The sequence below is a fragment of the Labrus mixtus genome, chromosome 3 (assembly GCF_963584025.1).
Source record: "Labrus mixtus chromosome 3, fLabMix1.1, whole genome shotgun sequence".
NCBI lineage: Eukaryota > Metazoa > Chordata > Actinopteri > Labriformes > Labridae > Labrus > Labrus mixtus.
The window spans coordinates 10,132,694-10,150,911 of record NC_083614.1 but is presented as its reverse complement, the minus strand read 5'-3'; the positions used below and the strand labels follow the sequence as shown (position 1 = coordinate 10,150,911).

At 40.3% G+C, this 18,218-nt stretch overlaps 2 protein-coding genes across 2 annotated transcripts in view; both read left to right on the top strand.

Moving 5' to 3' along the window:
- akr1a1b (aldo-keto reductase family 1, member A1b (aldehyde reductase)) overlaps positions 1-18,218 on the top strand; it is a 238,360-nt gene that overhangs the window by 10,061 nt on the left and 210,081 nt on the right. The window lies entirely within an intron of this gene.
- The window catches only part of si:ch211-51h4.2 (uncharacterized), a 67,513-nt gene that overhangs the window by 11,849 nt on the left and 37,446 nt on the right, over positions 1-18,218 (top strand). Inside the window, exons 6-8 of the mRNA XM_061031116.1 lie at positions 2,278-2,416; positions 10,058-10,123; positions 16,223-16,346. Coding sequence (XP_060887099.1) covers positions 2,278-2,416; positions 10,058-10,123; positions 16,223-16,346 — 329 coding nt within the window. The remainder of the gene's footprint in view (positions 1-2,277; positions 2,417-10,057; positions 10,124-16,222; positions 16,347-18,218) is intronic.

Here is an 18,218-nt window from a genome sequence, read left to right as displayed (position 1 = left end):
GTGGTTAGAGGCGGGACTTAGAAGATTCCACAGAGGGGGGGCAGACCTGACTGAGGGAGGAAGGCTGTTCCACAACCGAGGGGCCTTGACTACATACTGTATATTGTAGATAGGAACTTGTGTACACTAAACAATTGAGAAAAATAACTCATACCCATAAAATGTGCGTGTGTGTTGAGCAGTTGCTGGTGTTGAGGACTGTCACCTCTTTTATTTAAACTCGGGCACAGATGGTGACGATGGCGTGTTTGTGTGTTTGTCCTACTTTTATACGACAGACTTCTGCATCGCCATTAATTTCACATGCTTGTTGGCCATTAATTTAATATGCCTGTTTTGTCTATGATATTTAATAATGTACACTCTGCCAGGACCACTTACGTCAAAGTTATCACACCATAAACATGCAGAACAATTAGGATTGGCTGAGTGGCTCTGCCCTGAAGCTTCCCACCTGTCAGTGCAGCATGCATGGAAGCTCCAACCAAGAAGAGCGTAAACACTCCTCTGGGGTAACTTGAAGAAAAAAACCTGCTGCATAAGGTTAATTATTGTTCAGATAAGCTAGCACTTTAAAGAATATTGAAGAGGACCTTGTGATCATTTCAAGCTCCATAATTTCAAGAGAAAAAGATTTTAGTTTAGAAAAAAATAGGGATGTAACAGTATCGTCAATGTTACGATATTGCAAGAACAAAAGTGTCTCAATGACGTTGTGGACCTGTGGCGGTATGAAACGATAGGTCTGGAGGGGGAAAGAAATGGTTTATTTGTCAGCCGCAGTAGAGCAGAGCAGAGTTCATCACAAATGCAAATATGGCATCAGCTGAGAGGGAGAACGGAGAGACAATTTAGAATTTGTAGATGCTGTTAAAACTGTCATCTTTACAATATCAACTCTAAAAAAAATGAACTGTACGACGTAGAGACTTTCTGTATAATCCACTAGCTTCATCAGCTTCACTATCTCACTGAGACATATCATCAGAGACTGTCCTCATCCAAATCCCCAAAAACCAAGATAATCTATTATGATTTGTGTATACACTTTAGTGAAATAAGATCATTTGTGTTGTTAGCTCACTTGGCTTGATGGACGTTGGATGTCGACCAATCAGAGGCTAATCAGACATGTAAGGGCCAATGAGAAGGACAGTGCAGCCTGAGACAGACGTCACAGCCTGCTCTCAGCATAGAAATATTAATTTAAAAAACAGTTTTGAATAGATTCATCCTATTCAGCCTATTCTAGTATCAGTAGATCTGTGCTCCTTCTACAAACCAGCTCTAAATAATGTGTCGATTGTCCTATGACATGAATCAATACTTTGACACACTCCCGGTCCTTCCCGAGGTCCCTTGATGGGAGAACAAATATTAAATGTTATACTGTGAGTATTGTTAACAAGGTCCAGCTGGTGGAATTGTTTTGTTAAAAGGACTTTAAGGTCATTTTACCCATCTCATACCCCGTTTCAATCCAATCATTGTTAATAAATGGCATTTTTTTGGCAAGTCTTCCCATAAATATGGTACCATGGACTCGTTATTGTGATATTATTGTATCGCAACATTTTGAAATTTGTACATCCCTACAGAATTTTTTTTGTTTATTTTGTGGCCCATCATGATGATTACCCTTCAGTCTCAGCCTTTACTGAAACAATCTGTTTGATCTGCTGTTGCTTTAACCCGCCCTCCTCCTTTAAAGCCCACTTTCACCAGCGTTTCCTGATCCTGCCAATGGCAAACAATCGCTGAACCATGCAATTGCCACTAGCCCTCAGCATCACTTAAAACTTGAGATGTAAAAAGTAGAGCTGAGCACAGGGTTAGAAAACTTTCAGACTGAGAAGATAGTTTTTGTGCCAGTTGCTGGAGTGTAAACCCAGAATATAGAGCAGTCTGAGGTCTGAGCTTTTGAAGACCGTGGGATTACTTTGACCTGTTTTTACTTTATTAATTTAAACTTCAGCCACATTTTTATTTACATCCAATCATATATGTATGAGTTTAAAATATTTAGTACTAGCATCACAGCTATTTTTTTTTAACTCCTCTTTAAAAGAACAGCACATAATGAAATTAAGAGTTGGTTGTCTCTAACCTCGAGAGCTGAGGTTAGCTACAACGATGGCATAAACAACATTTCAACAGAGCTTGTTTGTAGGGATCACAAGATATCAACATTGTTGTAGCCTATATAAAGTCTTTTACTTGATATTTTGGTTCCAGTGATATAACAGCCCTGCACATCTGCATGTCTGTGTCTTTCAGATACGGGTTTACTACAGCCAGATGCCGCATCCTTGCACAACCAAGAAGACAGCCTGCAGCCCAACCTTCATCTTCTTGGCCACCTCTTCCTCTCCCGGCCCATGAGCCACGCCTTCAACTGCATCCTTCTCTTCCAGTTGTAAGTAACCATGGTGATGGTATTTTTCGGATCTTTACAAAATGTACCAATCATACACTACAGTGTTTCCCCTACCATCATATTAGGGGGGCAGCCCGCCCCCCCCAACAGCACCACCCGCCCCCCTTGATGGCCAAGTTAATTTTATTTTCTATAGCGCCAGATCACAACAGTAGTCATAAGGATACCTTTCCTATAGAACAGGACTTCAGACTTTTCTGGGCATGTCTCTTGTTAGGAATCAGTAAGGTTCTTCTTCTTCATCCTTATCTGTCTGTTTTGTTAATTACTTTGGACTGGTTTTCATGGGGAGAATAGAGAATGGGTTTAAGCTGTGTTTCCTGGTTTGTCCGATAGTCTTGAATGCACCATTCCTGAGGTGCGCTCAGAGCGGTGCTCTGTTGCTTTAAATGACGTACTACGACAGGTGAAGTTGGCAGCTGACGGAGGACCCGTATGGACGCCAACTTGGAAGCTGTCGGACCTAACCGAGGACCCACTCCCATGAACTTGTTTTAGTAACCAGCCGTATCTTATACGATCCAACACCAACAAATCAAACTGAACTCATACATGAAGCTTGGGCTCGTCGCTCTAAAAGCCGTCCGGTGCGATCAGTGCCGCCGGTGCCCCGGCAGACCCGCGTGTAGGTGAGCTGACCTAACCTTATGTTTTCCCTGTGTGAGAATCAGTCCTTTCCGTGTCTGTCATCTCTTGACTTCTCTGTCACACTTCAGGTTAGGGCTAGTTTTGTTGTATGTATATGTGTAGCCGGTGCTAACTCGTAACACTCTCTCTCTGCCGTTATTCAGGGGATGCGCTATTAGCATGCTGCATTCAGGGGTGCTCAGACAATGAGAGATGCATTCAGGTGCGCTCAGAAATGGGAGTTGCAGGAACAAATTGCAGGACCCCACCCCGCCCCCCCAGAGCTCTAAACCTAGGGGAAACACTGCACTAAACAACTCCGGATGTCTGTGGGTGGAAATGCTGCTGCATGCTGAGTTCAATCTGTCATTATATTGTGAGCTGTTTTCACACTAAAACAAACAAGAGAGGGCACAAAGTTATCCCAGTCATATGTCTGAACCTCCTCACACATCACTAGAATGTTTTTTTTTCAACCCTTAAAAAAAAATACATCCCTATAAAATATGGGATGTATGACACTCGTGTAAGGGTGGTTTCACACTAGGGACCCGGGCCTGAATCCGAGAACGCTTGACCCCAAAGTCCATTTCGTTTTATCAGTGTGAACACAAATGTACCATACTCGGGTACCGTGTCCCAGAGTCTGCTTCAAAAGGTGGTCTCAGACAATTCATGTGAACTCTCATAAGGTCCACAGGTGATGTGAATGCAACCGTGCTCAAACAAGGAAGTGGGCCGCAATATGACATTTTTCTAAATGCCTCTTGCTGCTTCAAAAAACGTTGTATTCGCGCAGCTCGGGCCCGTTTCATCCTCTGAGCTGTACGATAGATGTGGAAGTAGGAAGAGGGTCGCTGTTGGAATGTCAGAATTAACAACAACATCCACTGTTTGCAGGACGGACTCAGCCTGCGAGTGGTTGCCATGGTTACTTCTTCTTTCTGTTTTTTTGCGGACTTGCAAACCAACTGTGTGCATACTGCCCCCAGCTGTATCGGACTGTGTACATATGCATGTGAACACGGGTACAGAACGATGTTACTAATGTGAACGCCCTAAGAAACTCTACTAGTATTATACAGATAGAAAGAACTAAAAGCATGCTGCTCCCATTACCACTTAGTGCTGTCAGTTCTTATTCTTAATTGAATGTGCTCGACCGTTACCATGTCATGTTCTTAATTCGTTCAAAGTTGTTTTATTGAAAAACAGACAGCCCTATTACCATTGAAACAAAAAGGAGAAATGTGTAATTCTAATGCGCTTGATTTTTCTCACAAGATAATTAGTTTAGTATCAAAGTCATTGTTGCATCAAAAACTGACATGTTCAGTTAAGAGCCAAATAAAGGCACACTTCCAAATACTGCATAGTCTTTTGAATGTTATAATAATCCAAACCATGCTTCTTCTTTTTTTTAAGATGGCACAGTGCTCTAATCACAATTTCTATGTCTACAATAGATCAATTCATGATGGAATTCATGATGTTAAAGAAATTGAGTGTGATGCCAATCTTGTGTCCAGGTGTAGTAATGAGAATCCACTGTATACTGCCCTCCTAAAATAAAAAAAGACAGACACAGTAATGGACTAGCTCGTCAATTGCAGCATTTAGCAGCTGAAGGGCCAGAAATTTCCCCAGAGAGTTGAAGGACAGGCCTAAAAGATTGTGAGTATTGGACGTAAATGCATGTAGTGGCCAGAGTCATGAAATGGAATGAATGTTTAAGTGTTGTTTCCTGTCTGCTGAATGTAAAAATAAACAACTGTCCCTTTTATACATTTGCAGCTTTATAGATAATAAAGTTGTTACATTTACAGCTTACTGCGCTGCTCCCAAGTGGCAATGAAATCAATGAATGCAGCTTTTGTTTTTGTAATATTACAATGTGGTTGTTTGCAAACCAATTTCCCTCGGGGATAATTAAGTTAATCAGTGTGAGCATAAAATGTGCTCTCACAGTAAAAAGTACGGCCCTACAAAGCTTATGAAGTTTTCAATTTAATGTAAATACACTCCTGCAGTCATGAATGCACCCTGATATTCTCTGTCTTTCAAGACCTCCCTTAAATTTAAAGTTTTAAAGAGGGACTTATTATTGTACCAAGACATCATTTAAAATACAATAATGTAGAACTCAGAGATCATTTATCTTTAGTAGGGCCAGACCGATATGGGATTTTTGGGTCCGATATCGATATTAGGGAGAGAAAGAATCTCATATATTATATTATATATATATCCCAATATATTTGCAGATTTCTTGCTTAGATCTGACTTTGATCTGAAGAGATAAATATAGATATAGACATATACTTGTATAAAAGATGTGTAATGAAGAACAGATGGTCACCCAACTGGAATTTAAGCTGCTTGACAATCTGGAGAGTGATGGTGCTTGTTGTAATCCATATAGCGCCCTCTGCTGGCGAAAGAGAACTGCTAGTGTACTACAGTGAGACTGAAATGAAATGCTTTTTGACTGGTGAATAAATCCAGAAATATCGGCTCATATCTGTGTTAAAAGTAGCCGATACTGGTAGTCACTGAATATGCCTATATCGGCCAATATTATCTGCTGGCCGATTAATCGGTCGGGTTCCTATCTTTAGCATCAGAGGTTTTAACTATCATTCAACACAAACTTTGTGTTGTTCATGACTTGTTTTTTTAACTGCATGTGTAAAAATTCAACAAGTGCAACAACAGTGCAAGATGAATTCAGGCTGAATGCCTCCCTTACCTCTCCCTAAGCTTTGACATTGTGAAGAAGATGTCTCCTATCCTACTGGCTTTTCTGCTTGGTCATTGTTAAGGGAATACACTGCCATATCCTAGCATCTTTAGTCCAACAATGTGGAGAGAAAACCTGTCAAGTCATATCAGCTGCATTGCTGTGCACCAGCACAGCTATTCTCCACTGAGCCAGGGCATCAGACTGGTGTTAAAGCTGTCTTTGAGGTTCAGACTTTATATCACCAACGCTGCTACAAAGTCTGGAGATGTTAAGAGTTTCCTGGCAGAGCAGAATCCTGATCAAATCTGAGCATTGCAGCAGCATCTGGAGCTAAGGGACTTTTTAGGGGTGACCACCATGTTTTCTATCAAGTTAACAGTTTGTAAAGTGAAACTTTTTAGTAATTTCTGAATCAAGTGATCACGTTGGCTGGTTCTTGCGGAGAGGTTTAATTATGCAAAGCCTAGTCCACACGTAGGTAGGTATTTTTTTAAACGGAGGTTTTCTTCCTCTGTTTAACAAAATAATCAATCCACCCATGTTAAGTTCTCAGTAACACAAATTACACTGTCATGAGCAAGCCAAGTCAAAAACGATGTCTTGACATGCAAACATTTTCCCACCATTCCTCTGCAATGACCATTTAATTTAGAAAGTTGTCTATTCAGGCGTTTCTGCTCGTCAACATAGTGAGAGAGTAACTGTGAATGTATGTGTGAGCATGTAAAAAGTCCAGTTAGCAACATTAACACCAGCGCTAGTTTGGTTACGTCTGCCATCGCACTTATCTCATGTAAACAAAACTGACAGCGTCGCATAATAGGATAGGATAGGATAATACTTTATTGATCCCCAGGGGGGAAATTCGGGCGTTGCAGCTTCACAGACAAGTAGAAGAAGGTCAAACAAAATACAAATTTAAACATAACAGTGAAATTAACTATGCAGGGAACTGAGACATTATGTGCAGTGAATGGCAAGATAATGACATCCAAACGGAGGAGAAACCTGCGCACTAGGGCTGGGATTTGATTGGATTTTGATTCTTGGGGATTCGATTCCGAATCTATTTTAAAGTAAAAACGATTCTGGATTCGTGATTCATGATTCAAAGTCTATTTTTGAATTAGTAAATACTTCAGGATCCGCTCCAGTCATCTGTGAGACTGGCTGAATGTCTTGCTGCTCCATTTGGCATTCTACTGAGTTAAAGAGCTAGCCTTAGCACTTAGCACGGAGTGACTGATTAGCATGCACACCTGTGCCTGTTGCGCAATCAGCCACAGGTGAATCCACTCAGCCTAATTAAGACTCTCATAAAGAGGAAGAGAGCCCGTTGCTCAGTTTGCTCTTCAACTGACGAGACCTGTGTCCACCTTTCTTTGTTGAGGGCCTCCAAAAGTGAGTTTTGAGTTAATGAGTTTAGTGTTGAAGTTGTATGTGTCATGATTATGCAGACTTAATTTAGTGTGTAATTGATCCATTATCCTTTGTTTCAAGATAACTTTGTTCTATGTGCTAAGACTAGTTGGAATAAAAAAATCTAAAAAGACATGAACATCCCTAGGTGGGTGCTGGATCCACCAATGGTGAAAGAGAAGCAAACAAGATCTGTACCCCAAGAAACTCCCGTTTGAAGGGTTTATTGATACATGACGTTTGGAGCTTCTTGGTGTGCAGATCTTCTTCGCTTCTCTTCTGAATAAGGTAAGAGTTAATTGTCACACTTGACAAAGTTAAAGGTTAATCTGTCCAGCCCTCATCACTTAGGTTACACATCAATGTTTAATTTCCCTAAAGGTTTCTTTTCATTTCAATTTCAGCTAATGGTCTGGTTGTGCCACTCAGTAAACCTGATGGTGTGCAAAGTTGTTGTCGAGGTCAATTATTTTGATTGATTGAAATCTTTATTTTGAACATGTATATAATTATTAGTTTTTTCCAGGTTGAAAAAAAAAAATCGAAACAGAGCCACAAAATTAAAAGAAGCTATTTCGCATACGAAAAAAAAGAAACAGAAATGTCCCCTTAAAACATCGCGTTCATTGAGAACTAGTGTCTGCTGGAGAAATTTACTTTACAACTAAATGAAATGCACCAGAGTCATTTGTTGTTGTTGTTGCTTTTTTATAAATGTAATGTTTCTGTGTGCAGCTTGCTGCATTGTATGATGTGTCGATGTGTGTGTCCTCCTGGGCACAGAGGAGGGGGACGTGTCTTTCCCATCGCTGGAGGAAGGTCTTGTTATCAGTGTGCGAGCAGCTCTGTAACACCTGGCCAATCGATACTTCCCTCATTGTGTTCAAGGAGGCTTAGTGGTCGATCAATGCCGAGGCTAAACCGCACACACAAATACTACACAAAACCTGACCTGCATCTTTTACCCTTGGCAACCCTTGGTGTTTATGTACTGCCCTACAAGGTGGAGCAGCTGTACAACATGTATAATGACACTCTTATACCGTATGCAGCACTCAGGGAAGAGCGATATACGAAGAGCGAGTAAGTAGGTGAGAACAAACGCAATAGATGCTGTTTGCTGACAAGAAAAATCAGATATTGAACACAAATTAGTCTGCCTCAGCTCCAACGATGGGTGATGTCACTGAGACCACATCCGTATTTATAAAGTCTATTGTCCGCACCATAGACTGTAAATATTAATGGACGAAGCCTGAGTGATGTCACCCATCTGTTACAGCAGGGGGCTTCGCAGGCTCATGGGCAGCTCCATGCTGGAAATCCTGTCTCAGCCTAACTTTCAGTCAACCTAAAGACAGGCTGAGAGCTGAGGTGGGTTTTAAACCTCTTCACAAACCGTTACATCGCACCCACCTGTCAACCAGGTCAGCTTCGCACCTAACTTTGGTTAACACGTATCGTTCCTAGAATCAAAATGGATCTGTTTATTTTCTTAAATCATCCCCGTACAGTGTGTGCCCATGATGACAGTAACTAATCAGACCTATTTCATTTTTTGTTCCAGGCTGTAAACATGTTTATTTATGGTGTAAAAATTGCTTTTTTGGCTGTGGTGTATATGTGACTTCCGGTGTTCCTGGAGCCAGCCTCAAGCAAACACTCGACTAATGCAGTTTTTTACACTTCCGCATTGGCTTCATTTTTCAACACTGGAGGTTGCCGCTTGGTCTGCACATGCACATACCTGCTTAAAACTTGCCCTCTGCCACTGATTTTGTAAATAACTCCATGTGAATGGTTATACACCATTTACTGAATGTAAATAAAATATCACATTACAGTTACTTATCCTCTTCGATAGCCAGTATCCAAGAGGATAAGAGCATGCATATCGTTAAACCACTTTGAGGTTAAAGTTTAAGGTCAAAGTTTTAATTGACCAATTTGAATCACAATCTCCAAGCAAATGAGTAAAGCGCATTTCAGTTGTTCTCAATTGAAGGACTTATAAAACGTAACTTTAAAGATGTAATGAGGTCCAAGAGGATTGATACTTGCGTCAAATAACACGCTCATCCTTCATCTTTTTCCGCATCAGTTGTTGTCTGTTCTTTTCTTTGCAGCCTTTCAAGTTACTGTTGTCCTGAAACATGCCTCTGACTGATGAGTCCTCCAAAGTTTTCTCTATTTCCTTTAAAGATCTAAAAGAGAGGACAATTCAAAGAGTGGGTTCTGAACAACACTTAGCTGTCTGGAAGGAAAAGAAAAAACAACTGCTAATGGATTTGCACTCTCAACAACCAACAGTCGAGAGATTACGGAGGCTTAAAGTTAGATGGAACAGAACAGATGTTGAGCTACAAAAACCTGTCTTGTCATTCACTTTGGATCGAAGCTTACAGTTGTGGGGGGGGTGGGGGAAACACTCATTTCTAATGTTCAAAGACATCCTGCTCCTTTTGTGAAGGTACAACATTTTGGAAAACGGATTTCTGGCCCGAGTTAGTCAGACAGAAAAGGCTCTCAAAGTAGGTTTGAAAAGCAAAACATTTGCTTTAAGTATCCCCCAAAGGCAACTTTTGTTATGAGCAAATGTAAAATAGAGAAGTTGTGAAGGATCAAGGCACTGCGCTTTAAAACAAGAAAGGATTTTAAATTTTAATCTCTGAGCTGCTCATAGCCTCAGGCGCTATGATGAGGCAACATCCTAATGTTTAATACGGTGAAGGAGTTCTAATCGTGACAGTGGATGATGACCAATCATGACCTAACAAATAACAGCCTGTTTTTCTCCTCTTTCTGCTTCTCTTATTCTTTCTTTCCTCTAGTGTTTCTATTGGGATAAGTTACGTGTTAGCAGGCAGTGAGGCGTATGCAGCTCTTCTTAATGTCAGGTAAGTCTTTCAAGCTCACACCTGGAACTTCTCCTCACCCTTAGTGAATGAATGAAACCTTTACAGCCCCTAGGGGACTTCACCTTATATCGAGAGCAAAACATGATATAAGTGACAAAAGATGTCAAAACCAGACAAAACACAGCACATGGAAACAAAACCATAAAACAACAAATTAAAATACATCATTAAAGCCTCACATGATTACGAGGGATTCGACTGATATGTAATTTTAGGGGCCGATACAGATATCGATAATTGGGAGAGAAAGAAAATCAGATATGTCTTAGAGCTATGAAATCTGTTGACATAGACCGATATAAATGTACACATTTATTGTATTGATCCCACAAACACTTGTGGAAAAGATATATAACGACGACAAGATGATCACTCGACTGGAAAGTAACTGAGCATGTGCGTGCATCAACCCTCAACACTCTGGAGAGTTATGATGCTTGTTGTAATCCATGTAGCGCCCTCTGCTGGTGGAAGAGAACTGCTAGTGAAATACAATGAACTCAAATGAAATGCTATTTGACTGGTGAATAGATCTAGTAATATCGGCGCATATCTGTGATAAATTAGCCGATACTGATAGTCACTGGATAAGCTAATATCGGCCGACATTATCCGCTGGCCGATTAATCAGTCAGGCTCTAATTTAAATAGCAAGTTTAATGAAGTGCAGAGTGTCGAGTCTGATTGGTAACAGAAAATATAGGTATGTTCAGAAGTTTGTAAGTAGTACAGGTAAAAAGAAAAAGGAAAAGATCTCATATTGCACAGTTGGGAATGAGAGTGACCTGTTGATTATTGCACGAGGAGAAGAGGGAGGCAGGCTCAGTGCATGTTTGAGTTCATTGTGGAAGAAACTGTCCTTAAAGCTGTCTGTGTTCTGATGGGCCTGTAGCACCCATCAGGTGGAGCAGATTAAAGCCAGGTGTGAGCTGTCCTTCACAATGTTTAAGACATGTTGCACATTTGCTTCCCAGTTATCTCGTTGCCTCGTTTAGCAGTCTTGTCTAGTTTGTTCTTATTTTGTGCGGACGATGCGCCACGACCAACACTGAATACAACTTTTGTAAGATAATTTCAACATAGTACTGTCAACATAGGAAATTGCCAAAGTTTCCAAAACAAATAGAGGCTTTTCAAAGCTTGCATTTGTGTTCCATGTTGGCTGTTGTCAATAATTGTGCCAAGATACTTGTACTCCTGCATAATTTCAATTTCTGTGTCATTCCTAATTACAGGGGAGAGAGATTTATGTCTTTTAAAATCAATAACCATTTCTTTAGTTTTCTTTGTGTTTAAAATCAATGAGTTATCACTAACAATCAAACACAGAGCTCTCATCTTGTGTGCGTGTCAGAGCAACACCACAGCCCAGCCAAGGTACATTGTTCAATACGCTGTCGTTTACCTTCACTAACAAAAAGGAACATGTTTTGAGGTGTTTTACCTCCAACTTTAACTTTTTCAGATAGTTAAACACTTGAATGGGATTTGAATTGTTGTGAGCTCACAATCAAATAGTTTTCTTGAAGTTGAATTTTGTTATAAACTTACGCAACCTTTAGAGACGATAGCTGCCCACTTCTGTGAGGCTCTGACAGTATTGTATGAACTTGCTGCATTTCTTTTTAATTAAAGCAAACAGTCACGGCCACACACAGCAGCGATATCCCCTCAGGCACATATACTGTACTGTCTAACCCTAACCCACTTAGCAGATGTTGAGGTTTTATTTAATCACTTTTTTTCTGTTGTATGACTAAGCCTCGTCTGAAAGTTAAATCTCTGCTAATGAATACTAAATGAATAATTATTTGTAAGTCTTCTCATCTGTCTCTCACTTACCTTCACATTGTGGATGCTACCTTCCAAAGGATAAACTGGCCTAATTAGCTGAACTGAGTCAGTGTTTCTAAATGCATTAATGAACTTCTAAATTAAATGTTTTTGTCTGTTTAGTTAAGCTCCATCTGTCTCGGCCTTATAAATCAAACATGTTCTTTTCCTTTACTTTGAGGATGTATACTCACCTCCAACTTCTCTTTTTTAAATTTATGATTGAAATAGTCCTGATAATGAACCCCATCACTATGTTTTCCATTAAAAGCCGTTTGGAGCTTTAAGCCGTCTTATTAGATTTTCCTTGGTAACATTAGAGTTTGGCAACTCATGAATAAAAGTTTTTGCACAGTTAATAGGGAACAAATTATGAACTATTTGTAAACAATAGCATATTACTTCCCAAATTGTAGTTAATCATTAATGTATCAGTATTAAGCTACCCGATTTATACACACGTTCTGCTGCTGACAAAGCTGTGGGAGCAACTAGGGGTTAAACGTCTGACTTAAGGACACATTGACGTGTAGCTGCAGGAGCTGGGGATTGAACCCTCGACCTTCTGTTGAGAGGCAACCCACTGCCACTGATCAACTCACTTCCGGTGGCGTCCTGGACATCTGTACCAAGATTTATGAGGAATGGACAAATCGTTAATGAGTTGTGGCCCCTGTTGAAGTTTATTGGTCAATATCGTGAAAACTATATAAGATAATTCTCTTTTCAATATTTTATAATCTTTTTTTTTTTTTTTTAGAATTTTGTACCAATAGAGCTTAGAGTGGAAATGTTTCCAGCCCCCTATGTGAATGTATAGTTTACTAGCAGGCTAGATAACACAAATCCTACTAATCTTCATGTTATGCCCCTGTGAAGGGTTCAGAACCCTATTTGTTATAATAATTTTACAAAAGCCATCTTTTCACATCAATGGAAACATTACTCAGAAATTAGTCCACAGCTCTCCAAGGTCCTTCTTTTTAACATGGAGAACTTTGTTGTCCCCCCCTATCTTTAGCAGCTTGCTCCTGCTACTTCTCTGCACCCTCCTAAGGCTGACTCATGTTGATTCACCTATTTCTGGGTATGCTCAGATATTTCCATGGCATGTCTGCGAAAGCCTTTGGGGTCTAGGTCGAGCCTTCTCACCATGCTCTGCAGTAGGGTTGGTGTTTGGCTGTTACATCTTTCTGTTCCCGTCATCCATTTTGAGACTGAGGGAGCTATGATCTTATCTGCTGGAATCAGCCTGTTAGCAGTGCTCATCTATTCAGTGCAAGCCTCGTTGAGCTGTGCCTGTGAACCTCTTATTCGATAGAGCTGTTGTCAGTGCTGCCAGCCCCTTCCAACATTAATTCTAATGTCTGCAGTAATAAAGGTGTGCTCACTGTGAACTCATGCCTGCTGGGTCTTGAATTATTGCACTGTTTGACCTGCAGCTGCTATCAAAATGAATACAATTAAATGTTGGCTTTAGGAGCAATACTTGACATCTGACTCTAATCCAACCAGGTTTGAAACTTGGCCTGCCCTTCAATGTTTTTAAACCATACATGAGCCAAGTGACGCATCAACTCATCATTTAGCACACTGCACAAAAGTCCAAAGTTGTCTTATTTACACCCTCGCTGTCTTGTTAACATTAACCTCCTGACAGCCTGGATTTTGTTTGCTTCACTGCACACTGAAGTCAAAGTGGAAGTCCCCAAAGCCCTTGTGGCAAAGTAAGGGAATGGAGACCTGAAAATATTCCCACCTCTTGGCACTCTGCTTTTATCTGCAATGGATTAATATTAGTGCTATTATTGTGTGGCACACATTAGCCTTTATCGTTAAACTTGCATCAGAGATTGTCTGCTGTAGTAAAATAATTAAATAGTACACATTTTCCAGTGCCACAAAGTATGCATGATCAGGTTTTTCTAGACAACACACTCCTCTTTGTGATGGGCTTTAATGAGTAATCTTCTCCAGACTGAAAGGTTTGGTGCTTTTATCCTGAAAATGATCCCCCTATAGGACATTTTAATCATTACAGTAATACAGTAGTATGTGTACGGAACGAGGCTGGTGTGTTTGAACTACACCATTCAAACTGGAAATTGCAGTATTAGCGTACTGCTCCTGCAGCACTCTGAAGTAACTGAAGCAAGAATCGATGCTACCCTGTTAGCCTTCTCTTCAAGTGATTGTTGTCTCCTCCCCCTTCCCCTTCCCCCATCGCACACCTCCTTTTTCTCTCTCCCAAGGCCTATAATTACCTTTATCAGTTAAGGGGACTAATTTATTTTGTCATGCCTCAGTAAATACTTAACCCAAATTATATAATTCAAACTCTGCAGGTTTGTTGAACCGCTTCATTGGCACGCCTGGGTGCTTCATTATCGGCCTTTTCAGGGCCAGGGGAGATGCTACGATGCCCTTTGGGAGTGGGAAGACAGGGTTACTGGAGTGAAAAAAAACCCTCGGTCAGCCTCCTTTGGATAACCCACCTTTATTCCCCCTCTCCCCCTGGGGAGGCGATCAATAGGTTAGTGCAGGTCTCTGCACAAAAACTCTCCTCTCAGTTCCGCTGGTGTAAAATGGTGTGTGTATAGGTGAGATACCCCACAGAGCTCCTCCAGACTTAAGGTATTAATGAGATTCAATTTCATCACAGGGACCGCATTATTGATAATTGATATTAATTCAACAGAGTTTAAGGTATAAATGAACCCTCCTATAGTTACCTCCAAGTATATAAGAATTATAAACACCTACTTAAAGCCTTAAGTTTCTTTTAAATCCCATGCGTATAATTAAAATGAATACAGCTCAGCCTCTTCTCTACAGCTGGGGAGCTTAAATCCTTTTTATTTTTCTTGACATTCAGTTTGAAACCCAGTAGGGTTTTGAGCTGCACATGTTGGCCATCACTGTGCACTCTGAACCTTGATTTGGTTTATATTTAACATGTTTTAAAAAAGAATCAAAACAAAGTGTAAAATGCACACAGTGAATCAATACAAATAAAAACCAATTAAAGATGAATGAAAATCCAGTATGTCCAGTAATAGAGCATACATATACTGACTCGGTTATGTGGTAGAGAACATTAGGGCAGATACCTCTTTGCCTTTGATAATGTGTGAACAGTGTTTGCTGTCTGTTTGTCCTCTGTGTTTCATACCGGGTAACAGGCCTTTAAATCTTCTTTTCAAGCCTCGCTGCACCAGATGTTGTTTAAGTAAATGAGAGCACTACACAGCTGTTTTGCCAACCTCTACCATCAGGGTGTGAATGTGTAGGTGTGACCTGTGCTTTAAAAGCGCTTTGAGTAGTCAAAAGACTATAAAGTGATATACAAGCTAAAGTCCATTAGCCATTTGTTTTGGGGAGTGTCTGCTCTCTGGACCACAGTTTGATGGTATTCCTCATCAAACTGAAAAGTACTTGTCTTTTCTTACATTTGGAATATGAAAGCTTACTGCGTGTGTTGATTTTCACTTTCCAAGGGGTATTTGTAGTGTTTGATTAAAGGGGTGTAAAGGTGACTGAGATGTTTCAGAAAACCAAATCATTCTGTACCATCTGCTACGTGTCTGGAGTCACTTTCATACTCGACAGTTGGTTCTACGACTTGTCATCGTGGCTTTGTTGGTGTTTAAAGACAGAGTGTGGGAAGACCGTGACATGGTATATAAGGAGTCAGCATGCCCACCATGCCAAGTTAGTTTGTGGAGCACCATTTAAAAACCTTGAGTTGGCATTTTGGCTGCTGCCATCTTGATTTTTGGGGCTAGTGACCATAAATTGATGAGAGGGTGAAGCTGGGAAAAGAGAGGGGTGAATGTTTTGTAATAGGCTAAACCTATTGCTAGCTTAGTTGTCAAGGTACATCATTTATGTAACAATATGAATAAATATGAAAAATGTTTAATATTATATGAAGTTGGATCTTCAAATTGATAGTAAAAAAGGCTTTAACAAATTAATTTAAAAAATCACAGCCTTAGGCCTTTCATGTACATGTTGTCTCTATGGCAACAGTCTCTTAAAAATGACAGCTAATTAGGCAGTTGTTACTGAGGTGGTAAATCAAGTAAGAGGAGTGAGACTGCAGGTTTAAGGCACTTTTTTTTATTTGTCCACTTGTAAACATTTTGAGGTCAGGTCAGAGGTTGTCACTCACTTGTTGAGTGTTAAATATCAGCTTTAAATAAACCCGCTCACTGTGTGACTAATGGTATTCTTTCTCCGCAGCCATATCTATGTGATCCCGGTCTTCACCTGGATTCTAACCCTTGCCATATTACTAGCCCACACCATCATCCAGCCAATCACGTCAGTGCTTACGCTGCTGAAAGGAATCCTGCTCATTGTCACAGTAAGCATTTTTCATTTCCCTCCTTGTTGATTATTTGTCATGATAATAAAATTATAGATCTGTCAGCTGAGAGGAAGAACTTTGGTGTGATGAGGACTCGTTTGTATCAGTTAGTATTTAGATTTTACAGTTTGAGTCTTCATACTCTTAAACATCTTTTTAATCATCTTTACATGACTTGATTTTGAGTGACTTTAGACTAAAGCCGAGGTCAGGCTGCACGATTATTGCCTAATCTGCAGACATAGGGTTATAAAATCGATTGTTTTATCCTGTGCAGTGAGTCATAGTGATGGACAATCAAGGCAACATCTTGGACGCCTCCCGACCTCCTGAAAGAAAGTCCCTGCATGTTGTTTTTTTTTTCCTGCCTTCTTAATTGTGTTGCGTCACATCTGTGACGTTGACCAATGGGAGCACTGACTCCTTTGCACTTTCTAGGGTCCCGAGCTAGTAAAAGAATAATGCTGAAGTTGTTGCTGTGAGATTCAATAATGAGACAAAGTTTGTCGAGCTCTGGCAACAAAACTTTTTTTTTTGGTGTACCGTCTTCTTTACGGGCGTCGTGTAGCCCAGCCCCTCTTCCTTCCAATTCCTTGAAGTCGGTCGAGTATTGTGTAGTCCGTCATGTCTGTCACTCAAAAAACAAAATCCATTCCACTACGACATCGACACTACTGGACATACGACTCATCATTGATTCAATATAATGTGAATTCATTCTTGGTCCGACCGTCTTTCTCTTGTGTTTTTGAAGCCAACATACTTTAATGATTAAAAAGTATCCTCATGTCGTTAGAACTGCTGAAGAGTAGAAAGCTACACAGCTGTGCATGTCACCATAAAAGATGAATAATTGAGCTTTAGTTGACCAACTATAACCCACATGATGTATTGTGTTGTATTTTTACACCTTTTTTCATTTTTTCAGTTCTCTGTTGTTCTTTCATACATATTTTATCAAATGTGTACAAATCCTCATTAAACTATTGACATAAAAATCAGAGCAAATGAAGATGATCAAGTTTTCCATTATTAATTAAAGAGCAATACATCAGGGAGTCGCTCTGTAATAGCTTTCACTTCTCATTATGAGTATAAGGATGATGTAGATACAGTATTACTATTTATCTTTGTTGTGGACATTTGTCGTCCTTGTTTGGAGATTTGTATGATTTATGGGACATCATGCCAAGATGGTATGAATGGGTATAGAATGTATGTACTGTTTATTCACTCACCTCATTGTGCCAGACACTACAGCGTTAAACTTCATCCTTAAATGGTCAAAACGACAAGTGAAATGAGAACAAAAGGAAGGATTAAGAAAATATCAAACTTGTATAGCAGTTTAATCATTTGTTTTTTGATTACTTCGCCGTTAGTCTGTCCAACGGCACTATCGACTTACGTAAAGTGAAGAAGCAGCAGCATCCTATCATACAGACTCTGACAGTCACAGAGCTGGAGCAGCCTGCTACACAACACAAAGGCCACACACTTCAGACACAAAGCTGTCTTCTTCATAGCTTTCACTTGACGTCACACACGTCTGGAAGTGCCCACCTGGTGGGCAAGAAAGGCTTCTACAGGGTTTTACCTCCACAGAATCTGAGAAAGAAAACCCAGAGAGGAGGGAATTGTGGATAACTGCTATTTGACGCTCTGCTGTCTCTGGTGAGGGAAAAAAAACAATCCTGACACATCCTGACACATTGTGTAAACTTGAGCAAAACTGCCTTCTAACATCACTGCTCCATGACACTGACTGAAAGTGAGGGCTGATAGGTACCGTTAACTAATGTGAGATAATTAGCACTCAGCTTTGCATTCATGAAGAATTCTTGCCCTTCACTTCACAAACAGCAGCAT